This window comes from Gymnoscopelus microlampas, assembly GCF_963454915.1.
Source record: "Gymnoscopelus microlampas genome assembly, chromosome: 20".
In the NCBI taxonomy this organism is placed as follows: domain Eukaryota; kingdom Metazoa; phylum Chordata; class Actinopteri; order Myctophiformes; family Myctophidae; genus Gymnoscopelus; species Gymnoscopelus microlampas.
Window position 1 is genome coordinate 32,456,672 of NC_139957.1, and position 26,860 is coordinate 32,483,531.

General features: G+C 40.2%; 5 protein-coding genes across 5 annotated transcripts; 3 read left to right on the plus strand and 2 right to left on the minus strand.

The window, feature by feature from the left end:
* Positions 1–1,323, plus strand: acyp1 (acylphosphatase 1, erythrocyte (common) type). The gene is made up of 3 exons (XM_084044500.1): positions 1–69; positions 582–672; positions 940–1,323. The coding sequence occupies exons 1-3, from the start codon at positions 26–28 to the stop codon at positions 1,153–1,155; spliced, it is 351 nt and encodes a 116-aa protein (XP_083900626.1). The 5' UTR covers positions 1–25; the 3' UTR covers positions 1,156–1,323.
* A 1,672-nt stretch (positions 1,324–2,995) lies between these two features.
* LOC311035961 (transforming acidic coiled-coil-containing protein 3-like) lies at positions 2,996–9,405 on the minus strand. Its single transcript, XM_084044479.1, has 17 exons — positions 9,361–9,405; positions 8,984–9,146; positions 8,490–8,617; positions 8,363–8,409; positions 7,187–8,261; positions 7,000–7,063; positions 6,293–6,467; positions 5,967–6,025; positions 5,735–5,865; positions 5,510–5,591; positions 4,873–5,022; positions 4,649–4,716; positions 4,525–4,568; positions 4,215–4,387; positions 3,470–3,576; positions 3,255–3,375; positions 2,996–3,126 (listed from the first exon to the last, which is right to left on the minus strand). Exons 2-17 carry the CDS (start codon positions 9,143–9,145, stop codon positions 3,061–3,063), a joined length of 2,652 nt encoding a protein of 883 aa, XP_083900605.1. The 5' UTR covers position 9,146; positions 9,361–9,405; the 3' UTR covers positions 2,996–3,060.
* Positions 9,406–10,521: 1,116 nt separating this feature from the next.
* Positions 10,522–18,613, plus strand: mlh3 (mutL homolog 3 (E. coli)). The gene is made up of 12 exons (XM_084044499.1): positions 10,522–14,015; positions 14,190–14,291; positions 14,557–14,636; positions 14,746–14,850; positions 14,952–15,036; positions 15,136–15,204; positions 15,332–15,440; positions 17,053–17,212; positions 17,331–17,354; positions 17,461–17,539; positions 18,020–18,171; positions 18,482–18,613. Exons 1-12 carry the CDS (start codon positions 10,865–10,867, stop codon positions 18,560–18,562), a joined length of 4,197 nt encoding a protein of 1,398 aa, XP_083900625.1. The 5' UTR covers positions 10,522–10,864; the 3' UTR covers positions 18,563–18,613.
* Positions 18,614–18,692: 79 nt separating this feature from the next.
* Positions 18,693–21,872, minus strand: LOC311035967 (transmembrane emp24 domain-containing protein 10-like). The gene is made up of 5 exons (XM_084044491.1): positions 21,635–21,872; positions 20,889–21,009; positions 20,615–20,688; positions 20,172–20,298; positions 18,693–19,312 (listed from the first exon to the last, which is right to left on the minus strand). The coding sequence occupies exons 1-5, from the start codon at positions 21,824–21,826 to the stop codon at positions 19,191–19,193; spliced, it is 636 nt and encodes a 211-aa protein (XP_083900617.1). The 5' UTR covers positions 21,827–21,872; the 3' UTR covers positions 18,693–19,190.
* A 1,203-nt stretch (positions 21,873–23,075) lies between these two features.
* fosaa (v-fos FBJ murine osteosarcoma viral oncogene homolog Aa) lies at positions 23,076–25,998 on the plus strand (the record flags this gene model as incomplete). Its single annotated transcript, XM_084044489.1, is given in 6 exon segments — positions 23,076–23,217; positions 23,220–23,246; positions 23,249–23,382; positions 24,010–24,240; positions 24,603–24,710; positions 24,816–25,998. Coding segments are annotated over 6 exon segments (1,314 nt in total). The 3' UTR covers positions 25,488–25,998.
* Between the last annotated feature and the right edge of the window lie 862 nt (positions 25,999–26,860).

Consider the following 26,860-nt stretch of genomic DNA (forward strand, 5'->3'; position numbering starts at 1 on the left):
AAGCAAGAGTGACAAAACGAGCTGGATGGTCATTGCACAGCTTACTCTGTTCTTACTCCTCACATTTAGGTAAGGATTTGTTTCATGTTGCCAAATGTAATTGTTTCATGAAAGAATACAAAGTCTTTGTTCTTTAGCTCGGGATACTTTTGAAGTGATTTAGTGATCTATTCTCGAGTCATTTGATGTAGGGGGTAATGAAATAGCTAATGGCTAATGCAAACTGCAAAGCATAGCCTGTGATAGAGCTTATGTCAGATGATCTATAGTTTTTTTTTATTATCACACTCACTGACTATTATCACATCACTAGATTCTAGATTTAGATTTTTAACAGTAGTGAAAGAAAAATACCTTTAATTATGTCTATGTTGTTGTTTTGTTTTATTTTATTGTATTGTTATTATCTGTGTGTGGATTAATAAGTGTGATATTTAATATGTGATATTTGACGGGGGTCCTCCTGATGTCCGTCGGGATGTATTTTGATCTGTAAGAATAATAAATAAAAATAAAACCCACATATTATCACACCACCAGCAGCATAAACACACCATTCATGTTTTATGTCCTCTTTCTAGGTCCATTATGTCCTGTGATGAAGACCTAACTTCAGTGGATTATGAAATATTTGGTAGAGTGCAAGGGGTATTCTTCAGAAAATACACACAAGTGAGTTATGTCTCTCTCTCACACACACACACACACACACACACACACACACACACACACACACACACACACACACACACACACACACACACTAGCAATATCGAGTTAAAGCATGACTTAAACATGTAGATTAGTTCCACCGTCTTTAGACTTGTCATTGGGACAAAACCCCTTTAATTCAGCTTGATGAAGAAAAAAAGGACATCCCAGTCAAGAGGTCCATCTGTCATGATCTTTATGTCTAATTCACTTTGTTTGGTTTTTCAGGCAGAGGCAAAAAAGCTCGACTTGGTTGGCTGGGTGCAAAATACGGACGAGGGAACCGTTCAAGGACAGATGCAAGGCCCAAGCTGTAAGGTGAAACAGATGCAGGAATGGCTGAGATCCACTGGGAGTCCGAGCTCCAAAATCACAAAAGCAGAGTTCAAGAATGAAAAGAAAATTCAAGCTCTTGATCATTCAACCTTTAAAATAGTTCGCTAGATGTTATTTATGTTATTTATTTATTTATATTTATTTTTTATTGAATGGAATGTACTGTATCACATTGGCTGAACATTACAGTATATTTAGCCAACATGAAATGGGGGGGGGGTAAATACAATGAAATGCAATAAATAATACATAAATAAATGCATAATTTGGGCTCTATACATGGTCAGCTCCTTCTTTCCATCTACACCAAATCTCTTGGTCGAAAATAGCCAATCTACAAGCTCGCCTTGTGATGTGAGCTAGTACAGCTACTATTTTCTGTGAATGTTCGCCCCCAGAATAGGGACGCTGTAGGAACCGTACCGCACCGTTCCTATTCTGAGGTGAACATTGGCAGAATGTCCCATTGAGAATCAATAGGATGGAGTTTAGGACTTTGACTGAGCCACAATTGCTTTGGCCTTGGGACCATTGTCCTGCTGAATGGTGAACATTCTTTACCTTACTGACTTTATTGTCCTCGTAGCTAAATGTCTTTTCTGTGCAAAATATCACATTGCCGTGGCAACAAAGAGACATCAGACACAACTGACAACAGTAACATCACAGCACCAGATGTGTACAGAAAGGGGAGGTGGACAGAGCATGATGCTGTCACCACCAATGTCAAAGTAGAAAAAAGAGAGAGGAGTGTTTAGCTGGAGTAGAAATCCCCAACAAAGTGCTCTCTGGTACAATGGGTGACACAATTGATGCAAAAAAGGGATGAGACCAAGGCACTCGTGGAAAGCCTTTAATAGTCTGGTTAATGCATAGCAAGAATAAGAAATACACCTAAGCGTTGCGGCAACAATGCCTTCATCAGGGTTTAAAAGTCACAAGAGGGCCTTGGTCTCGTCCCTTTTTTTGCATCAATATGTCAAAGTAGGTTGATCCTGTGCTCCAAACACTTCAATCTTGTAACCTTTCCCCAATTCATGCATTGGTCAAACTTACTCAGAATGGTCTTTACAGTAGTTTACATTTTATTCACAGCTCAATTCAACTTTATTTGTATAGTCCCTAATTAATGTTAGTCTCAAAGTTCTCTGCAGGCCCACATAACAAAGGAAACAAACGTAACGTCCCTGGTTTGATCCAGGGCCTGCCCACTGTGCCCAGTCTGAGTCAAAGTGTCCGTGAGCAAGAACAGCACACCAATGGGCAAGTAAAAAATGTTAAGGCAACACATTCATAGTGAACGTGAAGATAGCCAAACTAGATCAACTATTTTCACTTATAATAAAAATCCACACAATGCCAAAATAAGGACCCCAGGCTAAAAGTGATCTTTTATGGTATAGAATTTCTACAAGATACACTACACCTCAAAGACAAAAGATATGTGAATTGTTGACACAATGAATATAATTACTACTTTTTTTTATGACTTAAGTCTCCAGACAGATGAGTAAATTATAACACTCATTCATAGAACCTAAACAATCTACACAGTATTGCACTTTGCTGTTACCCTTGTAAACCAGCCATATTACCATGATAGCCAAAATTCTTTGGATTAATTCAAATGCTTTGAATGCTAAAGAAAATAATCCACAAGTTAAGAGTGAAGATTTAAATCAACACTGCCCCCATGTGGTTTCAAAGGACAGATTAAATTCTAACCAAACACATTACCACTTTGTAAACCAGTTATGTTCATATGCTTTTCTTTTTAAAACGCTCAACAAAATTATGTTTAACAGATTTATTAATAATGGGAAATATAAACAGACATTTTAAACCATCTAATAAACAGTATTAACTTTATTTACATGAAATCTTATAATCATCAGCAACAAAAGCAGAATATACATCAATAAGGACAGGACAACAATAAAACTAGTGTGCCGTTTTCAGCTTCTCTGACCATTTTAGATCACAAGAGCAGCAGGACAATATGATGATCCGTTTTCAGCTCCTCTGAACATTTGCGATGAGGTCGTCACAGACCTTACTAAGCTGTTCAAGTTCTTTCCCCTGAGGTACAGAGAATGGTGAGAAAAAGGCAGAAACATAAGTGGATATCTTCAGAATATTACCAACAGATTATAGAGTAGATAAAACTCTACATATGACATTTTTATTCTGCTTCACAATGTTCTTACTTTCTGGTCAAGGCTCTTTTCCATAGACTGGACCTTTAGCTGCCCCATGCGTAGCTGGGCTTGAAGTCCCCCCATCTCAGCCTTGAACTTTGACCGCACCTCGAAAATCTGTTTATTTGCCCTGAAAACAGAAAACATACGGCACAAGCGCAGTCAGTTTACAAAACCAGTGTCTTGGCAGGGCCCATACAATGGTAGGATCTAGTAAATCTTACATCTCAATTTTCTCTTCTGCATGGGCTTTCAGTGTCTGATAGCGCTTCTCCTCCTTTTTGATCCTGGCCAGGGCATCCTGAGCACATGCTTTAAGAGTTTCTTCATTCTAGTTAGGCAGATAAAACAAAAGTCAGTGTAAACACATTAGTTTATTAAAAAGAAACCTTGCGCTCTACTAGTAAGCCACCGGGGCACCCAAGGCAAACTTCACCCATAATCATATTCTTTGGCTCTGTGCATAACTGTAGTGCTGGGGTTCTCGAAGGTGGCATACCCATGTCCTGTTCTGGATCATTTTCCCATAGCATTGTTTGAATCACTTGCACAGCCCATCAAATCAAATATCATAATTTACCAACATTAAGAGACTCACGCAGGTCTTAAACACACACGGGAAATCATTAGATAATTGAGAAAATGACCGAGTACATGAAACGAAAAATGGATATGCCTCCGTTTAGAACCCTGGGACTACAATTATGCACAGAGCCTATGGAGGAAGACATGTGCAAATCTGATAACCCTTCCAAATGTGTTCTGTGCGTTAAGAACTCTGTGCTCCATGCCAGCCTAGCCTACTGTATGTAAAACGACACAATTCGATAAGCTTTACACAGGCTGGAGCGGATTTTCAAGTGCTAGCTCTTGACATAGACAAGTGCAAGTGTTCCGTCTTCAACATGTTACGTTAAACACCTGATATGTTCAGCATGACATCCAAGTCATGCTGTGATGAGTACTCACCTTTCTGGAACCTGCAATGGCCTCCTTATATTTGTCCCCCCTCTTCAAGACCTCTGAGAAAGCCTTCTCCAAGTTGCTCAGCTCCGTTTGCAGTTGTTCCTTCTCCTGCAAGGCCTCCCTCAAGGCCTCCCCAAGGCTTGTTTCAGTCTTCTGGCGGTCTTTCTCTTGTGCAGCTGATAGAATGAGTCAAGATTGACAGAGACAAACAATAATGATCCATAAAGATAGGGGCTAGTACTACACGTTCACAGAACCCTGCCATCAAATACAAATTTGGTTTCTCAATAACAATAGTTTTTCAATAACTTACATCTCATCTTTGCACTTGAGCTCTCGAGTTCAGAAATTATTCTCCTGTGAAAGAAATGAAAAATTGTTTAAAATGACATGAATAAAATTAATAAAGTAGCAAATAACAGTAATAAATGGCTTACTTCTTGTCCTCCCATTCTTCAAAAAGCTTATCATATTTTGCTTTCCATTGCTTATCCTTTTCATTTGCCTGTTGAATATATATATATATTGTTAGAATCAGTGCATGTCTGAATATAATTCATCCAATTCTTTTAATAATCAAGAGGGTTAACGTGACACTAAAAATACATAAACAGGGGCCATGAGAATCAAATCCACCAAAACTACACTGCTCAGAACTTACCTTCGTCTGAATCAAAGCAATGGCTTGATCCATGTCGTTCTGACTGTATTTCAACATTTCAACAATTGCATCCTCTGTAGTTGTTGGCTGGGGAAGAGGAGCGACTCTGCACACATGCATTTCAGAGTTCTGGACAAATGGATCCACAGTCTAAATAAAAATGAGAAGAGTTTACACAGCTTACAGCTGAGGCTCACATTCAACAGCTTTGGGGCAACTCAAATCAGCACTCCATTTAACACTACATGCCCATGAATTTCAGAGCTTGAGATTATTGTAGTAAAAATACTCAATTTTGTTTAGGCTTTAACATTTTTTTTATTTTAAAGTTTTTACAAATAAAGTGAATTCCAAAATGAGTATGCTGTGCAGTGGAGAACTGATGTTATTTCCCATTTCTGTTCCACCCGGTTAAACCGCTTCCCTCTGACCTTTACTTTCACATTCCTTGGTGGCTAGCAGAAACATTGTTTAAAGTGTTTTTACTGAGGGGGTAGACAGTTTTAGTGATGTAAAATTTAAGAAACAACGAGAAAAAAAAAGTTCAGTGATTGATGGCCCAGAAAAGCAGGCTCTTGCATAAATTGCAGGAATGGTTCAAGTATTACCAATGGCAAATGTGAAAGAGTTGACTTACTGCTGCTATGACGTCAACTAGCTTGAAATCCTCTTCTCTTGATTGTGCAACCTTTGTATCAGCCATCTGTGGAGCTTCCAAACTGAAGAGAAATCAAACAGTTTAATTGACTGTTTTTTTATTGAAGTAAAGACTATTTGATGCTCAGCATAAATTAGCCACCAAATTCCAGTCAACGCATTAGTTGAGCTAGGGCATCTGGAGGGTGAGGGTGGTCCAACATACCGTGAAACAAAGGGGGCTAGACGAGGGATAGGAGTCTGTGCACCAGGGCTAACTGGTTTTTTTGGGCTCTCTTTCATCAGGGGGTCAAATTTAAGGTAGAGGGACTGTTTCCTTAGTGCAGATTCCTTGAACTGTTAACAGCAGATTAGCAATAACAACAAAACAATGTAAATGTAGTAACATTGTACAAAAAACAAAACTAAAAAAACTAAAACATGAGGGCAACACTCACACTGCCAGTCCCAAATTGTTCCAGGTAGTCCATTTGACCATCAAAGTGATTTTCCATGACTAGGGAATAATACAAATAAAAGTAAAGCTCAGATGGATTTAATCCTTAGACCAATACTAAATTAAAGAGGACAGATTCAGGTAGCTTATATTCAATTCAATGTATGGTAGAGAAAAATAGATGATACACTTACAATTTCATAATTGACTTACAAAAAGTTTTAATCTCTATATTTGAATATACAAACAAAAATGAGTCCTCAAATGTACCACTGTATTCTGTAGGTTGAATACAAGTGTCCTAAAATGTGAGACCATCTGACTTACACATGGTTCCAGGGACAAAATCCTCACTGGGCTCTGGCAGCCCAGTCTGTGAGTTCTGATCAAGGTGACCCAGTGCAATCAATTCAGGAGCACTTAACACAGGTTGCTCAGTCTCAGGCTGAAAGCCCAAGTCAGGGGCAGTCTCTGTATTCTCATCAGTGGTGGTCACATTATTCTACAAAGAAAAAAATAAAGCATATTATCTTGAGTTATAATCAGTGGTGGACAAAGTACTCAACCCCAGTACTTGAGTCAAAGTTTAGATACTCCTGGTCAAATATTACTCAACTAGTGAAAGTTGCTCTGTCAAATTTGTACTTTGTGAAAGCATGCACTACAGTACTTTAACTAAAGTATATTCTTTTTAAAATCAAAGCATTGCTGCATTTTTTGAATCAATAGTGAGAATACAATCATGCCATTTTCACTATATTTTAAATAGGGCTAAGTGGTTTATAATGTACTTTTTCCTTTCCTAGAGTAGAAATGTAGTAGTCAAAATACAAATACTCAAGTAAAGTGCAGACACTGAAAACAATGTACTTCGTTACTGTCCACCACTGCTTATCATGCTTCGACTGTCCAGCAGTAACAGCAGTTTAACATTTTAAAAAGACTTCTAGAGGTGCTCAATCTTTGGAGTTCAGAACTAAGTGTGCAAGGAGACAAAAACGAACTATAATTGATGTTTAAATAATTTTCATTACTTCTTTCAAGGCAACAGGAGCGGGTCCATCAATCTTTTGGATGTCATCGTTCCCATCTCCAGTACTACAGAGAGCAAATACACACGTAAGCTGGAATACTGTTAACAGGGTTAAAAACATAGCATTTTGTGCTTTAAAACTTGCATTGGTCAGATGAATTTTATTGAGTTAAAAAAGGCCAACATACCACACAGGAGGGGAAATCTCTTTGACTGGAGTTGGTGCCTTGCCCACAGGACTGGACTTCTCCCCACATAGTGAAGTGTTCATTTTTGCATTTGTGCCAAAGGGATTGAAGTTCGGGTCATCAAACTTGTCAAGTTGAAATGAGTAAGAAGACTTTGGAATAGGAGCCATAGGAGCCATATCGTCGTCAGCCGCAGGCTTGACTGGGGATTCTTTTGGTGGGGTGGGTTCCTTCTTTTCAGGTGCAGGCTGTCTCTCTGACGACTTCAGACCAGGCGTTTTTTTACTAAACCTTTTGGGTGGTGGCTTCCGCTTGACATTACAACCATCGTCAAAATTGAACTCAAGTTTCACTGGGCCTTCGTTAAGAGGAGCATCAGTGGATTGGAACACGGATTCGTCCTCCGTTGGTTTAGGGGTGTTAGATACCACTGTGGCCACCAACTTTGCAGGCATATCTACCTTGTTTACGCTTTCCATATCCGTTGCCACTGACTCTTTAACCAGTGGGTCACTGCATGGCACTTTCTCCCCAACCGGAGGAGAATTCTGAATTTTTGATCCTCCCGTCATGAAAGGATTGACTGAATCCAAGTTGTCAAAATCCAAATTGGAAGAGCCTTTGGGTGGCAGAGGAGCATCTTCTACAGAATAATTGTCTGTAGCTTCTTCTGGAATGACAGTGAAAGACATGGCAGCAGGCGTTTCCTCATCGTTTATATTGGAGGATGAATCTGGTTCCTTGTCAGCCGTTCCTTTTGACACTATGACCACACTGCCGTCTGTGGAGTGTATGTCTGTAGACAAATTAGCGAGTGAATTTTCCATAGAGGGGGTGATAGGAAATGTATCATCCAGTACCGTTTTGGTTTGAGCAATCTCCCCTGACACATTCTCTGGTGTGCCACATTGAGGTACTTTTATTCCTGCAGGAATGTCTTCGAGAGCAGGCCTGGTTGGAGAGTTAGGCACTTTAATGGACGCCTGAAATGGATTCATGGCATCCAAGTTGTCAAAATCAAAGTTGTAGCCACCCTTGCTTTGTATGGGCATGTCATCAGGATTAGGCGTCAACTCTGTGGACAAAGTGAACAAGGGATGCACCTCATTAGCCAAGCAGTTCTGAAAGCTAAATAAGAGGTGCAAATGCTAGGATATTCATTTTTGGATGTTTTACCAATTTTGTGCCCGTCAACTGGCTCAGTGACCTCCTGAGGCAGAGTACTATAAGATACAAAAGAGAACTGATTAGCCATCTTAATAGTTCTGTCAGCACAATATTACACAAGGAACTGAAGATTCACCTTGTGTTATTCAACTGTAAGGACTCCATGGCTTTTGTGCACTCATCCAGGGTTGTCATTTTGCCAGTCTTTGAAGGAGATACAATTCTTTTGGTGACTGGGTCTCTTCTTGGAGTCTGAAAACAAACCTGGACAGACAGACAGACACGTAAATACTATGGTCAGTGTTGTATGGCTGGTTAACTGGAACTTTTAAGTCTAAAATGTTGTGTTGCCTGCAATCATCCCTCTAATGGGAGTGCGAAATCTATGTTTACACTTTAGTGACGGATGTCCAAAAGCAGCACATTACTCTCATTAAAAACACTACTTGAGTAAACAATGCACTCACGAAAAAATGTGAATACACCTCACTGCTCAAGACTAACAAAATATTAATAGTTGTAGGATAATGGTACACAACCTGTGACCATAATTTAAGTAAGATAGGTCAAAAAGGGTGGTGAAACTTTAAGGTAAATCGAAATTATACGGTACTGTACTCAATTCTGTACCTTCACTCCCTTTTCTACAGTCTTGCTGGGCAGGTTCTCTGACTGTCGCAGAATGGAGGGTCTCCCGGTCGGCTGATCCAAGGCAAAGATGTCCAGGACTGATTCGATGTGCTTCGCTTCAGGACAGGGCCCTTGGTTCTCATCATTCACAACAGACGTCATCCTATTTTAAGGGAGATTGAGAGCTAAGTGGATGCATTGAACTTCTGCTAAGGGTAGCTATAAGACTCTCGTAGAGAGAAAAAAAAAGTCAAAATCGATTAAATACATCTACGAGAGTCTTTATCTAAGGCTAGATCAAGATCAGCTATTTTCTATAAATGTACATTTTTTATTAGGTAGAAGATAAAATGCGTACAGCATTCAAAACCACCTACCTGAAAGGGGTTGGTTAAAATTGTACGTCCTTCCAACCAAAGCGCTCTGATCCACTGACAAGTAGCTATGTGAAAACATAGTTTGAAATGCCCTTTAATTCATGAAAGGACCAATGAGATCGTTGGATCTTTGAGTCACGAGTGGAAGGAAAAGCGTTGCCATGTCCGCTCTTTATAAGTGACTTTGGGCTTGTTTTTCTGTAAAGTTGCTTGTAAATATTGGTAGTTGCGGGTTTTTTTTGGGCTTGTTTCTAAAGTAAGTATAGTTGCTTATTTGGGCTTGTTTCCTGATGTTGTTTAAACCAGTGGTTCTCAAACCTTTTCATGTCAAGGACCCCCAAATTAATATGTATTTTTCTGTGGACCCCCATCTGAAAATATGTTATGCCAGTGACCCCCATACAAGATTTGTGTTTTTAAAATATTTCAAAAATATCTGGCAACACTTGCTTCAGCTCTGCCGCCATGTGCGCAGAATGTTTTTGTTATTAAAAATGTCTTTTGACACAAAATAACACAACTGTCACTTCCATTAGAAAACAAGCAAACAAAAAAATTAATAGTCCCTGCTACTTATTTATGTTTCATTGATTTACGTTGAAGACGCACGCTGTACGCTTCTTAATTAAAAAAAAGTGGATAATACTAATATATATCGATTCATGCAATATTTTGGCATCATATATATATATATATACACACACACATCACATAATGCACAAAATAAAGACACCCAGGTTAAAAGTGGTTAGACTATCTTTTTAGGGCATAGAATTTGCAATACTTTTTTTTTTAATTGGGAATGGTAAATGACTACTGTAGTAACTACAATTTTAGTAAAGCGATTTACCACTGTAAACTTGGATGTTCCAACAGGGGTTAATGAATACTTATGATGAGTATGAGCTTATTTAATCTTTTCCCCCTCTTTTTTATTTTTGTACATAAAAACATTGTCATGTTGAATATAGCATTTTTTTATTAAATTCAGCAGTAAACATGTGAGCTCAGATTAAATGCCTGACTGGTGTTATCGTTGATGACCACTCCGCGCCAGAGGGGGGCAGTGCTGGCTAACTGTAGCATCTTAAGCAAACGGGTTGCTCTTTCGACTGTAACAGAGAACAGCTCAACAGAAGGTAAACAATGGAAGGAGGAAGGAGCACTGTGGGGATCATGGAGAAGGGTTATTTAAACCTTGTAGACAATACTGTAGGGTACAACTACGTTGGGACGTGGACCACCCAGTAGCTCAACCGAAATCGAAATGTCTTGTCTGTCCAACACCAATGACAACGAAAATAGTTGGCGAATTCTGTCGGTTGCGATCGAAGTGTTTATTTTATAAACTAACTTAACGTTATGTTAACGTTACGTTACGAAGGAGGATCCAGGCAGCCAGAGACCCCGTTGACTGTAACAGAGAGGACGTTACTCACATCTGAACAATGATTTTAAACCATTTTGACTGTTAACAGAGGGCATTATTACTCACATCTGAACAATGATTAAACGTCTGTCTAAAGAGGTACAGGGGAAACTTCGTTCTGGAGTCGCTATGTGCTCGCTTCAGCAATGTGTGGAGGAGCTTCTTCTCAACAGCATCGATGCAGGGGCGACGTGCGTGGGCGTGAGAATGGACCTGGACGCGTTCAAAGTCCAGGTGATCGACAACGGTTCTGGGATGGACCTGGAGGACATGGAGCTGGTTGGAGACCGATACTTCACCAGCAAATGCTCTTCTGTGGAAGACCTGGACAACCTCAGATTCTATGGGTTCAGAGGGGAGGCGGTTGCCAGCATAGTCTCTCTTGCAACGCTTGTTGAAATATCATCACGGACTAAACTGTCCGTGAAAACACACGTGAAGGTCTTCAAGGATGGAAAGGGGCTAGATGTGTTCGAGGCTGACGCCACTCGGCCCTCCTCTGGGACCACCATTGTGATCTGTAACTTCTTCCACAACATGCCAGTCAGAAGGAAGAGGATGGACCCTGTCTTGGAAGGTGAGCGGATCAGGCAGCGCGTGGAGGCCATCTCCCTCATGCACCCTTCTGTATCCTTCACACTGAAGAATGACAGCACAGGGGCCATGGTGGTGCAACTGTCCAAAGCTAGAGACACCTATAACAGGTTTGTTCAAATACACGGCTTAGGGCGAGCACAGAGACTCGGTGAAATCAGCTACACTCATGGACAGTTTGAAGTGAGCGGTTACATAGGAAGAGAGGGCCATTACAACAACAGTTTGCAGTTCTTATATGTAAATGACAGACTCCTCCTTAAAACGCAGATCCACAAACTGCTGAATGCTCTTCTTCGCAAACTGAGGAGTTCAACTAAAAAGAATACCAGTCCAGATGTGCAGTCGTCTACCAGGAGTCCTAAGCACACAAGATGCCATGATTTGCATGGTGTGTATGTACTCAACATCAAATGCCCCTACTCAGAGTATGACATTTGCCTTGAGCCTTCCAAAACTCTCATTGAATTCAAAGACTGGGATGGTGTTTTACTCTGCATCGAAGAGGCAGTGAAAATATTCCTCAGCAGAGAGAACTTGGTGAGTGAGCTATCACCAGAGGATTTGGAATATGCAGCTCCAAAACTGTTTGGGACAGCAGACACAGAGCAAGAGGAGCATGACAATGATGACCAAGGCATCCAAGCAACTTTAGCAGAGTCCCCGTTGGAACACAATATTCGGAGGACAGTAGCATCTGTACTTGTTCATCGCAAACCTGAGGAAGACTCTGTTCTTGAAGACAACATTGGCCTGACATGTGGTGAAATCGAGAGCAAAGTAGAGGTTGAAGAAGGAAGGCTTGGAGCAGAAAGCATCCCGTTGAGGGAGCTGGAAAGGAAACAAGATCATAGTTATATAGACAAGGAACGTGCATCAAAGTCAGAGGAAACTACCCGGGAAGGGATGCATTATGATTTAGTCACGTTAACAGATGGTTTGGAACATTTGTCTGAGGATAACATTACTGACATAGATATGTCAAATTCCCATGATACAAGGGAAGAGTCACAAAGTATTGGATGCATGCCTAGTTCAGTCAGCGGGGCACAGCAAACTGAACAGCAGAAAATGTATAAAGACAGACTTATGATAATGAGCAATACGAGTATTATCACACAGGAAATTCAACCCAATTCAAGCTCTTTCACACAAGTTCTACACCATTGTCAGAACACAAATGGACATGGACAAACTTCAGTAGATCACAAAAAGATCAGTTTGTCAGATCCATATGTGCATGATATTCTGCAGGCTCGGGACCAGGGCCAGTACAGTCGACCACAATTTCACCAGCACGTTTCAGCATTGAAAGGAATGGAAAATTCGGTACCATCAAAACGCAAATTCTCCCTCATAGAAGGCTCAAATCATAGTGAAGCTCAACAGGTTTGTAAGGACATTCCACCTGGCATGACCTCCAAGATTCCCAAGGTCACATTGGGTCAAAGGTTGTCTTTATATACAGAACCAGGGTCTCTGGACCAGTTTAGAAGAATATATGGAAAGTTTACTGAACTGAAACCATCCTCTGAGGAGACTAATTGCCGTGGCTTTCTATCTCATGCCAGAGTGCCTCAGACAGACAACTTCCCTTTGACAATCCCTTTGAAACCACAGAGTGTTCCAGTCAGCCAGGAAGAGGTACAGGAGAGTGATATTACAGAGACACAAGAAAAACAGAGAGACTTACAAAGCCACCTGTCTCTTTCTATGTTCACCAGGCTAAATCCAATCTCAGATCGGAAGAGACAAAGTAGAGCATCCTTAGCAGCAAAACTATGTAATTTAAAACGGCAACAAAAGACCAATTTCAAACAAAGTGCACTTACACATAATTCAGAGACCGCGTCAGTGAAAAATGTTTGTTTCATGATTGCAGACGACAATATCCACGATGGCAACAACAATGATCAAATCTGTGGTATGGCACCAAAGGTTGAGTGTTTAACAAGTTGCAATTCAAGTCTGGACCAGTTCAGAAGAATATATGGAAAGTCAACTGAACTGAAACAATCCTCTGAGGAGGCTAATTACAGTAGCTCACTACCTCATCCCAGAGTGCCACAGACAGACAATTTGCCTTTGAAACCCCAGAGTAATCGTGTCAGCCAGGAAGTGGAACAAGAGAGTGATATCACAGAGACACAAGAACAACAGAGTGAGTTAAAAAGCCCCCTGTCTCTTTCTATGTTCACCCGGATAAAGCCAATCGCAGATCAGAAGAGAGACAGTGGAGCATCCTTGGCATCAAAACTCTGTCAATTTACACAGAGACAAAAGACCGGTGTCACTCAAAGCAGACTTAAACACCATTCAGGGAGCACATCAGTGAATGATGTTTGTTTCACAAATGCAGACGACAATATCCAAGATGGCAACAACAATGAACAAGCCTGTGGTACGGCATCGAAGTCTGAGGGTGTCACAAGCTACAGTGCGAGTCCTCAGTTGGCTGAGGAAGAAGAGCTCACAGCAATGGGAGACTGGCTGCATCATTATGATGATTCTGTGGGGAAAACGGTCTATGTTAACAAAGTGACCGGTCTCAGCCGATATGAGAACCCATCGGTGGAAGAAATGCAGGTGCGCTGCATCACCAACATGGCCGTCAGTGTCATCTCTAAAACAGGTAAGTGATGCTTTGCTTCTAGTTTGTTTGTGCTTACCGAGACTTGATGGTAACATAAAATGTCTATAGATGATTGCCAAACTGAACCTACACAGTGGATAATATTGTTTTGTGTGGTGAATGTTAGTAAGTGCATGTGTGTGTCTCTTCGTTGCTCTCTTTCCTACATTGTAGGGATGGAATACAGGTGTTACCCTTTTCAGATGGATCTAGTGTTTCCCTTCCTTCCTAAATCCAGGGCAGAAAGAGTGATTAGTACAGGGCCTGACATCAGAGGTACACTTAGCATGGCCTGGTGAACAACCCCCCTGGAAATCGCATTGCAATACGATTTCCAGGGGGGGTGGTTCACCAGGCTACACTTAACAGGTGTATTAGATCAGAATTACAGTACATGGTACACTGTTAGACGCACGCACGCACACACGCACGCACGCACGCACGCACGCACACACACACACACACACACACACAGTACTACATGAATACATTTACATGTGAATGTTTGTATTTGTAATGTTTTTATGTTGTGTCTCTTCAGAGGATGATGCTCAGACTGTGAACTCGCTTTCCTCAATGTACTCTGAATGGAATAACCCTGTGTTCGTCCGACCTCCTATGGTAAGTAAAAGAAGTAACTTACATTGTTATTACATAATGTATTTAAATGATGGTGCTTTTTATGGGCATAATCATTAAATAAAAGTAACATGGGTCATTGTTTCTCTAGGTTGGTGTGAATATATCAAGCGAACAAGCTGATGGATTGGCAGTGAAGATCCACAACATCCTGTTTCCATATCGCTTCTCTAAGGCTATGGTTCACTCAATGAAGGCAAGTTTGAAGTACATTTCTCTTTTTAAAGTTCTGGCTCAAACAATTTTGCTTTGATTCATGTAGTTTATATTTAAAACACACTAAGTCTTTCCTTTTAGGTTATTAATCAAGTTGATCAGAAGTTCCTTGCTTGTCTACTCGATACGAGAGACCAAGGGCCTACAACAAACGGTGAACGTGAGGGTACGTTTATGTTGTTCACAATGCACCATCAACTGTTCGCCCACACTTTATGTACAGTATAATAAAAAAAAAGATGTGCCCATATCCATTGAACTTTAGGAAATCTTCTGGTGTTGGTGGATCAACATGCGGCCCATGAGAGGGTTCGACTTGAGAATCTAGTCGCAGGTAAAAGAGCAGAACACAGACCATGGGTTATTAATGTCAACGACGCCGTCTCTGAGGACAGTCACACCGCTGCTGTGCTCCTAGCTGTATCAAGTCGTAACTTCTGACTGTCTGTGGTTGACTGTAGATTCCTATGAGGATGACCCAGAGGCACCGGGGGAGAAACGTCTGTGTTCGTCAAACATTCTGCCACCATTGGAGATCAGTGTAACAGAGGAGGAGCTGAGACTGCTCAGGTTTGTGACAAACATCGGAATCATAGAGAATATAATAAGAACAGGGAATAAACTATTTATAATACTGTATGTGTAGTAATGGTCAAATCTGAGCATGATTTAAGTTTTGGGACTCTGGACTTTCTTTTTTTTAATATCCTATTCATTGCTGTGCACTAATTAATTTATATACAACATACTACTGCAGCGCTCTAATAATAGAGCAAGGGTCCAGATGTTTGTGTCTGATGCCAAATCTTTGAGGCATGCTGCCAACGTTGCAGTTGTATCTGAACCAGTGTGCAGACACTCGCTTTGGTGCAGAAATAGTCCATCAGTGAATCACAGCATTGGTTTGGTTTGACAGATAGAGCTTTACAAAATCTGGCGGGATAGTTTGAATACCTGAAACTTCTGGGATGTATGTCGTAGTAGTTGTGCAGTGCTTGTTTTGCTCCCAAGGTGAATTTAATTTGGCTTACTATACCTGTATACTGTAATCACATAATCTCCTTGTAAGAGGCCCATTTCAAACTACTTCAGTCAATTAAGCAAAAATCTGTCAGTCAGTCACGTAATCACATTAGCTTGAAACCCAAACAGCTCTCAGAGAAACCTTTCCTGATTATTATTCCAGAATGCAGCAGCCAGGCTTTTAACCACAACCAGAAAGGCTGAGCAAATAATCACCCCAATTTTAACCTCTCATCACTGGTTACCCGTTACTTTTAGAATTATTGTCAAGATTTTACTCACTTTTAAAGCACGTCTCAGTCTCACCACTTCCAATATCTCAGACCCTTTTAACCCCTTATGAGCTGGAGTGCTGCCTAACATACCTGGCATGGCCTTTCTGGGATTCTAAAGTCTAGACCTAAGGTTCAAGGTTACAGGGCTCCTAGACTTTGAACAAACTGCCTATAGATATTATGCTAGTAGATTCAGCATCCTCTTTTAAAGCAATTCTAAAAACTTGCTTAGACTTGCTTTCATTAGCTACTTGATTTTATGTTATACTTGTCGTCTTTTATTTATTATTTATGTGTATTCTATTATATTTTAATTGTTACACTTTTCTACAATTTTTACTATTTTCTATTTACTTTTGCTTATTGATTATTATGCAACGTATTCGTAACCATCTCTAACAAACAAACAACCATTTTCAACCGTATATGTAAACTTGACCATCTGTAACAATAACTAATCATAACCATTTGTTTATAAAAAAAAAAAAGAAACTCTTATGGGAAAATCCCATAATGCCCAGTGATCACAGGTGTTTCTAACTGAACTGTCTGTAAGCTACAGTATAACCATTGCTCTGAGTCTGAGAGCGGTTTTAGACCTCTAGAAATGTGATACTCCCAGTTGGTCGGTCAATCAATCTAGCTTAAGAAATTGAAACAGCCTACAGATTCAGACCTGCTAACTCACACACATTATTTCAGACATTACTGACAAATTCAAGTTCTCTCAAACAAAGAAATTCAAACTTACAATGTGCATCACAGCCAAAAGAATCCAGGATCGGAGCTCATTTGACTGCACTAAATCCATCAATTTCACCAGCAGATGTCACTGATGTGCACTGTGCTGAATGGATCTTCCAAGTAATGTATTGTGTTTATAGGTCTTTCCAGTCCTGTTTGAGAAGGTTAGGCCTAGAGGTGGGCTTTACAGAGAACGGGGGTGCACAGGTGCTAGTGGGGAAGGTTCCTCTGTGTTTCATAGAGAAAGAGAGCAATGAACTCAAGCGAGGGAGACCGTCTGTCATCAAGTCGATAGTTGAGGTAAGTCACATGAAAACCCCTGGCTAAGGAGTGTTCATCAATCAATGAATCATGATATGGTCTTAACAAATGTATTGTCTTTTAAATATACTATTTTCACTCTACAAATGCCCTTTAGGAGTATCTTCAAGAGCAGATTGAGGTGAGTGACTTCTCTTTACTCACTTAACTCTTTATGTGCAGAGAAATGTCTATTGTTCAGATATGGGTAATGTTCTTTGGGTAATTCTTTTGCCTATTTCTCTTAGTTTCTCCGCTCAACTGGCAGAGTGAGAGGAACGCTGCCTCTCACGGTCCTGAAAGTCCTCGCCTCTCTGGCATGCCACGGTAGGGTTCGCTATCCTCCAATGAGTGCTACAGGTGTATTATTGTAGGCTAAATTGAAGTTACTCCCACCATGGGTTGCTAGTGAATTTGCATTCAGTTTTGGAAACAAAGACATTTTGTTCTGTAGCAAACAAGTGCTTATAATGTTCACTTTTGCTCAGAATTCCCACAAATCTACACAATTTATTATTATTACCTCTCACACACTAAAATGCAGCTTCACGGTTGAGTCAGTGGATGTAATTTATGTACTCTTGAGGCTTACGTTATGTTAATCACAAACCTAATTTTCAGCATAAATTGAAAACCCAAAATCTCAATCTGATGAGGGAACCCATTGCGAACTCACTTCAGTTTTAAGACTACAAACTGTAGCACTCATTGCATCTTTTATGTAGTGACATTCAGTACACTCTGTCATAGCTTGTGTACAGTACATATATTGATACAACCTGTTGCTATGCTTGTGTATTGGAACAGGTGCTATCAAATTCAACCACAGTCTGAGTAAAGACGAGTGTTGCAGCCTGATTGGATCCTTGTCTTCCTGCCAGTTGCCTTTCCAGTGTGCACATGGCCGTCCGTCCATCGTGCCCCTGGTGGATGTCCTCCACTTGGACAACGATCAAAAGGTATCACCATCACGACATCAAGTACACACGTAAAACAACCTCAGTGCTAGCTTAACTTTGATTCTCTCTCAGAGGTAAACTAAAGGCTGATAGCTGCGTGCCAAAAATTGCTGATCTACAAGCTTAAAGGGCGTTTTGTTGTAGATTGGCTGTTTTTGGCATGCAACTATGCATTAATAAAGTATAACATAGAGGTAGGTGCAACATCCACAGCAAAGTTAGCTTTTCTCAGTTTTGTCCAAAAGATAACACATGTAACACTCATGGGATTATTTATTTTTGTTTTGACTACGCATTCTTGTCCCCACAGGAATTACCAAAACCAAACCTCCTAAAGTTGAGAAGAATGTGTAGAGCGTGGGAACTTTATGGAATGAAAGAAAAAATGTAGTGTGCATATTTCTTTATATACCGTCTGGTCAAGATTAATTTATGAGATTGCCTTCATTACATGAGACAACTTGTTACAAGCTCTTTCCTCACTATGATTTAGAGTAGACAACTCAGACTGGCACATAATATTTAGGAATATTTTTTTAATCAATGGGAATCTTATTTTACACTTAAATAACTTGATAATTGATACACTTGGTAGATATACAAAATTACATCTTATTCTTGCCATTGTACAACAGGAGAATTGCATACTGTCATTGTGTTGTTCAGCATACACTATTGCCTTTAAGTACAAAAAAAAACCTGTCAAAACTATTAAATGATACAACTTCACTGAATAAAACAGGCAACCATTGAAATAAATTACATTGATTTTCTTTTTTTAACCACTTAAATGTATTTCAGAAATGGCTAAAATAGCTTATTTACAAGCTCACGTGTTGCATTGCAACACATTTTGAGCCTGTAGATTAGCTATTTATTTTTACCAATAATTATAACATGCCCTGAATAGGGACACCAGGTTGAAAGTGGTTTAAGGGGATGGATGGTCTGAAAAATAGAAAGGTGCGGCTCACTCAAATTGTCCATTAAAATGTTTCCAGTCCACTTGGCTTTCTATCTCACTCAATCAACTTCTTTGCCTTGAAGAATTGTCTCAGATAGAAGACTTGCCATGTCGCCAGACCAATCAAGCAGCACATAGAGAAGACGCTAAAGTACAGCACTCGGATGTTGGTGGATTCTGTAAGGCAGACAGAAAATGACACCTTAAATATCAGTAAACCTTGGGTACCACTAGATGACTGGATAGTGCGTGACTGCATCAACCACATATTTACAACATCCCTGGTTTGATTCCAAGTGAAGACCTGTGTTTCATGTCTTTTTGTCCCTAGCCTGGCATGGCCAGACTAATATCACTGCGTAGATATTAGTCTGGAATCTCTGTGTGGAAACTGCATTTCCGAGGGGCAAATTCAAAATATGCCTCTGGTGATAAACCAGCCCCATATTTGCATACTGGGCCCTGATTGGTCCCTCACAACTTCGGAGGGAGAGAAATAGAAACTCTATTGAGAGGGGCCAGACCTAATCTGCCACGGGCAATTCTTTTTTGCAATGGCAGATTCGTCTGTAACCAGGCTATTTTGTCCCCTCTGACCATTTACGTTATAGGTTTACTATCATCCATAAAGCAGTAATATACAAGTATGGGCATTACAATAGTTAAAGACCCTGGAGTTTATCTAGGCGCAAAGGAACCAGAACATACTGGAGTAAAGAGTGACTTTCAACGGTTCACAGAATGGCTGTGTAATGGTGAGGCTGGCATTTTTAACCAACTCCCTCCCAACTCTGGCGGGGAATCACAGCAGTATTGCTGCTTATTGACCGCAATGTTTATCTATTTATTCATTTAAATTGTTGACCATACTTTCTTGTTGTCTGTAAATAAGGCTGGGTATGTAATAAACTTTTCATCTGGCATTTGTCACACAGGCCCTCTGTGTTAAAGCAACAATGAAAGCCCGGGGTGATAATCTACATCTGTTTATTCATTATTGATCCTAATCGCTTTGGACATGTTAAGAACCACTTACCGTTTGTGTCTCGCATCTCTTCCTCGCGCTTCTTCATATAGGCAAAGTCATTTACGACTGACTCTGACAAATCCTCAAGACGTCTCAGCTCCACCTCCAGGGGCTTCAGCTTCTCTACTTTTGCAATCTAATAAAGATGTAACAAGAGAGAGAGATCAATTATTACCCCAGATGTTAATATAGAATGACCGAGTAGACAAACATGCACATCCCAGGTGCTGGGCGACGATCAGTGCAGGAAAAATTGAAGAATTATAGAAATAATAAACGCTCGCCCACTGTACAGGCTCTAACGATAAATTGCTTTATTGCACCCAAAAAATCTGTAATGATTTTTAATTACAGCGTCTGAGCGTCCTATTATTATTTCTATATTTTTTTATTTTTCCAATATAGAATGACTAGTCATAACACTTAAATGTACTGTTGATATCCGCCCTTACCGCCTCATAGTTCTTCGCCTCCACTCCATGCTTCATGTCCAAATTGACCAGTTGGTCTGGAACTTTTAGTATGCCTGATGCCAAGAAATTATGACATCATTAGTCTAGTAGCCTATATCACATTTCCTCAACAATTTCAAGTAACATCTCTGGTCTCCAGTGTGCCACAACACCAATAGAAAACTCATGTTTTATTTCCTTTGCCATTTTGAGTTGAATTCCATTTGAATCACATGAAGAGCTCTAAAACATTTTATATAAAAGTTAAACCCACCCATTTGAGATTTACTTTCAAAGCAAACCTCAAACATGTCATAATCCTCTGTTGTAAAGGCAAATTTCCCCTTTGAGGCGCCCTCCTTGTAATACAAAGTGTGGCCAGCTGAATCTGTGATCTGGAGGAGAAAACAGCTGTTAGTTATCTGGAAACGAGCGTGGTGTAAAGTAACCAAGTACATTTACTCAAGTACTGTACTTAAGTACAATTTTGAGGTACATTTACTAAACTGGAGTATTTCCAATTTTCTATGCAATTATTTCTTGAAAGCTTCAGCTACTAGTTACTTTCTAAAACTTACATTGATCAGTTCAGATCTATAATATACTTTGGCTACTTGAAAATAGCCGATCTACATGCTCACTTATGATGCATTGTGAGCTTGTAGATCTGCCATTTCCAAAGGATTTTACACATTTGGAAACTTGTGAAATGGGACTGTCTGCATAATGAGTACTTTTTCTTGTAGTACTTAAGTATATATTTTGATGCCAATACTTTTGTACTTTTACTCGAGTAAAATTGTAATACTGGTACTTGTAACAGAGCATTTCTACATTGCTACTTTTACTTAAGCAAAACACTTGAGTACTTTTACCACCACTGGAAACGAGCAACAGTCTGTTATTATAGCGCTATAGCGTATAACGGCTCGTCAGTTCATATTAATCCAAACCAGTCAACCTTCAATTGTGGTATATTGAGATATATTGTGGATGTACTGGGAGAGAGCGACGTGTTACCTTCAGATTGGCTCTTGTGTCTGGCTGTTCGCTCACTTCGTATTCCCCGGTAACCAGCACGTTTTTGTGGATCTCTTCCTGCACGCATTTCCGAACATTGGCCGGCAGGTAGAATGTGATGGGAAGCACGGAGTCACAGAGAAGCAGAGGAATCAACATCAACACACACGTCCTTCTCGACATGCTGTCCATCGCTGTAATGTTGTCAGCAGCAGATCTGTGCGTTGGCAGTGTGTCACACTTGTGTCACACACTACAGTTCCGGGTTATATCACGTGATTTCACCGCCCACACGAGGATGAGTGGGCGTCGCTTGTCAAAAAGAACAGATCTACAAGCTGCTGTGACTAGTCAGCAGTGGTGGAAAAAGTACTCACATGTTTTACTTAAACTATCAATACTGCAATGTAGAAATACTCGATGATTACGTTACATTGAGTATTTATAATGTGCACTAAAACAGGCGTTATAGCATTATTAATTGGTAATAGAAAACCTTTGTTTTTCATACATCCATGTTCCTTTTAGCACACATACTTCATTTGGAATGAAGCAGATTGTTCCTGACCTGATGGTTGTCATGGGCTGTCAGACAGTGTTAATATTGACATCAAATTCTGATTTAGTCTTTGTATAGTCTTTTGAATAACACAAACACACACCATTTAGTTTTAGTCCCATTTTAGTCCTCTGAAATTGTTAAATAGTCTAAAGTCTTAGTCAACTAAATATGAAAACCCTAGTCTTTTAGTTTTAGTCAACCAAATCAACACTGCTGTCAGATCTCGGCAGTTTTGCTAAAGCCAAGAAAATGGTGTTTTGTCGCTGTACACACCAAAGTAACTACATTTACTCAAGTGTACTAGTATTTCCCATTTTCAATACTTTTACTTCTACTCCACTACATCTCAGAGAGGCAAATATTGTGCTTTTACTCCACTACAATTATTTGAAAACTTTAGTTAGTTTGCAGATATAAATGATTATATTATAAAACATTAAACACCTTATTTTTTACATAGGCTATTTGAAAATTGCCGATCTACAAGCTCACAACGCCTCCCATCACAGCACGTGAGCTTGTAGATCTGCTGTTTTCAAACATTTTAGTACTTTTACTTTTGGTACTTTAAGTATATTTTGATGCAAATACTTTTGTACTTTTACTCAAGCAATATTTTTAACACAGGTCTTTTACTTGTATTTTTATATTGTGGTAATGCTACTTTTACTTAAGTAAAATATCTGAGTACTTCTTCCACCTCTGCACACCACAGACAATTCTTGCTAGGAAACACTGTGCAAATAGCCTATATAAATGCCTACATTTTGTGCAACGAGATAGTACCCCTAAAAAAAATAGCTTGCATCTCAGGATGAAGGCCTATTTCTGATATTTCTGAATTTCATTCATGCGATGATGCGACGCCCCCCTCTGCAGATGGTACAGCCTCGGTTCATTCATAAAATTCTAGCAGAGTATAAAAGGAGGGGCTTGCATTCTTGTCATCCAGTTACCAGGTATAATACCTGGAGAAAGACCCTCATAATTCTGTTTTTAACAAAAGAGGAGGATAGTATTATTATTCCTTTAAGTGGTGGGACATTTCATCTCCATGTACCCCAACAACCTGACGCCTGACATGGATACAGTGTCCACCTGCAGTGTTGGATCTCCTGACGGGGACTGTTGCCAGCAGACTCCAGACGCGAGCTCTCCAGCGTCCTCCTCGGAGAGCAATGCAAAGGTATGGATGGCTTGGATCATTATATTAAAATATCAATGAGAGATTTAAATCGACATGTAGCACGTACATTGGGCCTGTTTTGGTCTTAAATGAACGCGGAATAACAAATACTATATATCTTGAAAGTGCGAGTACACAATTCGACTGAATGACAATAATTTCCTTATACATTTTTTTAAAAATCTAAATGTTGTTTATTGAGTATTGGATGATCGATTCGGACAGACGTATATAGGGGGGAAATGTCGGCTCGGATTGTTGTGATTTCAGCGTCCTGGGACCAAACGGGAGCGTGTCGATGCAGCGGTTCATTGAGAAAAATAAATCCATTCAGGAGACTCCACAGCATCTCTGCGTCAGTGTTGACGTCAGAAACTATGATAAAGTCAAATATTGATCTGGAGGAAAGCTATTTTGGGATGGGTGTATTTTAAGCTGCTAAACCGTATAGCCTATACCCCGTCTTTGACAATGTAAGTTGTGATTAACATATTAGCAGGTTGATTCGGGTCATTATCGAATTATTGTTTCAATAGGATTTATATGAGCGCTCTAATTGTGGAGCAACAGTTTGGTGATTAAATGATCCGTGATATTTTTGAATGCTGCGATTGCTTTTTTTTCCAGGAGCTCTGCCAAGATATTATGAACATACAGGACGCCCCTTTTGTCCCAACGGTTACTGCGATTTCCTCCACCCCAGATTTCCAGTGGATGGTCCAGCCTACCATCATCACATCTGTCTCCCCGTCTGTGGGCAGCAAACAAGCCAATGAAGCACAGAGCACTCACCAGGCAACACCCAAAGCAGGCGGGAGCAAGGGCAGGAATACTGCCAGGAAAGGGAAAGCAGAGCAGGTAGGTTTTAGCTCACACATCATGAAGCATTTAGCCTGCTGTTGGCCATAAGTGGCCACAGAGCACATTTGCATGCAGTGTGTTATAGTCTCAGTTTGTTGTGTGTACAGCAGCACCTTCCTGTGCAAGTGTGCATGCTCCTCAGGAGCTGTTTGCTGGCGGTGTGCCTTCCTCACAGGCAGTCAATTTGTATTCAGGTCACAGCAAGTCTGCAACAATGGTCTATTTTTAGACGCATTGCAGAGAAAGATGCTTTTGCCACTCTTCAAAGGGTGAATTGGCAGCAAATGTGGTGGACCGACAGATACAAAATGGCCAGATCTTTCAAGGTAATGACTGGATGCTTTTCCTAAACCTCCCAGCTCTCTCCAGAAGAGGAGGAGAAGAAGAGAGTAAGGAGAGAGAGGAATAAAATGGCTGCAGCCAAGTGTCGCAACCGACGGAGAGAGCTCACCGATACACTGCAGACTGTAAGTAAACAAAGCTGTTTGTTCAGCTGTTATTTGTCATTTTATATTACTGAACTGTAGCTATACTTCCCTTTTGGCTAAATTTGGATACTAATCTTTTTGAAGGAGACAGACGAGCTTGAGGTGGAAAAGGCAGCCCTGCAGACAGAAATAGCCAACCTCCTCAAAGAGAAAGAGAGGCTTGAGTATGTCCTCACCACACACAAACCTGTGTGTCAAATACCAGAAGAGCTGGAGTCCATGTTCCAGGATCCCACTGGGTCCCCAGAGCTTCAGGCCAATCAAGATGATGACAAGCCTCCAGATGATGGCACCCAGGAAGCCCCATCACTCCAGGACATGGACCTCCCCAGCGACCCGTCCACGGCAATCTCTGGGAACTCAAACATCTTGCTGTGTGCCAGTGCCGAAATCAACATCTGCGACCTCGAACCTTCTTTGGACATGAAGGAGGGTCTGCTGGACAATCTGATAGCCTGCAGCGTGGAGGAGAAAACCCCCATGGAGACAGCGCGGTCAGTCCCAGACATAGACTTGAGCAGCTCTCTCGGGGTTTCGGACTGGGAGACCTTATACAAGTCTGTTTCAGGTGATCTGGAGCCCCTGAGCACTCCTGTGGTCACCTCGACCCCCACCTGTAGCAGTTACTTGTCTGTGTTCACATTTTCGTGTCCCGAACTGGACTCCCTCGCAGAGGAATTAGACAGTCATAAAGGTGGAGGTGGCAAGGCTGAATCTGTTGATATCCTCAACTCTCCAACTCTCCTTGCCTTATAATTTACAGAGTGAAGCTATTGGTCTTATCGCTGTGATTTATTTTTCTCTTTTTCTCTCCGATTCCTGACTTTGAGATTATATTGATCATATATGCCACAGTATGCTGTAACACTTCAAGGAATACATTCATGAAATGTCTTGTGTGTGACTAAGCGAAGTATAAACTTTCTCCTGATACATACAGAACGATGTAGCTCAAAGCATGGCTTTTAATTTTACAGAAGGGGTTGAAATAAGTTATGGTTTTAATCGCATGCTGAGAAATTCCAAATAATTTTCAAAGCTCATATATCTATATATTTGATCTGTTATGAGATCTAGGCTGTATCGTGGAATTTAATGTTATAGTATGGTTTTGTGTTTTGATGTCAATAGCATATTGATAGTTGTGGATGTTGTGTTAAAGTATCCACCCATGTTAAGTACATGCATACCTCAATGTCATCGACTGTGGTTTTACCTCATTGTTCAAATGTTTAGAGTTTTCCATGAAAACATCCAGTGCTATATCTATCAAGATGTAATTTATGATGATTTATTTTTTTACCTTTCAGATTTTGACTTATTTGTCAAATTACAACAAAACAAAACAAAACAAATGTAAAATGAGCATTGATTGCTTATTTATGCTGAATAATCACAATAAATCATTTTGAGTGATGTATGATGCATTTGATGCTGGCCTTTGCGATCTCCTTTTCAGTTAAAGGCTTTATTCATTATAGCTTCTATTCTATTATAGATGATTTAGCCAAATGCTGTTTGTTTAAACTTGTGGAGGGACAATGAACCAGCAATTACAGTACCCCTCTCTCCGGTTGTTAAATATTGGTCTGGGATATATGCATTTCTTTAAGTACCTATATAAATATCTACACAGCGCTTTCTATAGATTATATGTAAACACATCTTTCTTTCAGTATATCCATATCTTTCTATAGCTTTATACCTATATACCATATAGCTTGTCTATTTGGGTGAATAATAGCTGGAATATAACTGGATAATAACAAGGAAATTGTTATTTCCTTGCTTACGAGGGAAAGGTTGCACCATGCAGGCATTCAATGGTGGAAAGTAACTAAGTCATTTTACTCAAGTACTGTATACTTAACTACATTTTACTTGAGTATTTAGGTGTCTATATACTTTATACATCTCCACTATTTATCTCAGAGGCAAGGTAAATATAGGGGTCTAAATTTGGGTCCTTCAGGTCTCTCAGCATCACACAAAGAAGTGCATATCTCTGCTTCTGAACATGCTAGCTTCATATGTCTATACCTTGGTTTTCCAGGCTGTTCCTACAACCACCAGATATGACCTCTGCTCAATGTATATAGGTGCACTTTGTGGGTAGGCTGCCCCTTTTC

What these genes read in the sequence shown, in the direction of transcription:
- LOC311035967 (XM_084044491.1), bottom strand. Translation starts at nt 21,826, where the DNA reads ATGGACAGCATGTCGAGAAGGACGTGTGTGTTGATGTTGATTCCTCTG. An exon ending in ACACAAGAGCCAATCTGAAG is followed by an intron (nt 21,010 to 21,634) that starts GTAACACGTCGC and finishes TTTCTCCTCCAG; the next exon opens with ATCACAGATTCAGCTGGCCA. An exon ending in TGAAAGTAAATCTCAAATGG is followed by an intron (nt 20,689 to 20,888) that starts GTGGGTTTAACT and finishes TCTTGGCATCAG; the next exon opens with GCATACTAAAAGTTCCAGAC.
- LOC311035961 (XM_084044479.1), bottom strand. Translation starts at nt 9,145, where the DNA reads ATGACGTCTGTTGTGAATGATGAGAACCAAGGGCCCTGTCCTGAAGCG. An exon ending in CTCCTGTTGCCTTGAAAGAA is followed by an intron (nt 6,468 to 6,999) that starts GTAATGAAAATT and finishes TTTTCTTTGTAG; the next exon opens with AATAATGTGACCACCACTGA. An exon ending in AACAATTTGGGACTGGCAGT is followed by an intron (nt 5,866 to 5,966) that starts GTGAGTGTTGCC and finishes TGCTGTTAACAG; the next exon opens with TTCAAGGAATCTGCACTAAG.
- mlh3 (XM_084044499.1), top strand. Translation starts at nt 10,865, where the DNA reads ATGATTAAACGTCTGTCTAAAGAGGTACAGGGGAAACTTCGTTCTGGA. An exon ending in TACAGGGCCTGACATCAGAG is followed by an intron (nt 14,292 to 14,556) that starts GTACACTTAGCA and finishes GTGTCTCTTCAG; the next exon opens with AGGATGATGCTCAGACTGTG. An exon ending in GAGGAGCTGAGACTGCTCAG is followed by an intron (nt 15,441 to 17,052) that starts GTTTGTGACAAA and finishes TTGTGTTTATAG; the next exon opens with GTCTTTCCAGTCCTGTTTGA.
- acyp1 (XM_084044500.1), top strand. Translation starts at nt 26, where the DNA reads ATGGTCATTGCACAGCTTACTCTGTTCTTACTCCTCACATTTAG. An exon ending in TTCTTACTCCTCACATTTAG is followed by an intron (nt 70 to 581) that starts GTAAGGATTTGT and finishes TCCTCTTTCTAG; the next exon opens with GTCCATTATGTCCTGTGATG. An exon ending in TCTTCAGAAAATACACACAA is followed by an intron (nt 673 to 939) that starts GTGAGTTATGTC and finishes TTGGTTTTTCAG; the next exon opens with GCAGAGGCAAAAAAGCTCGA.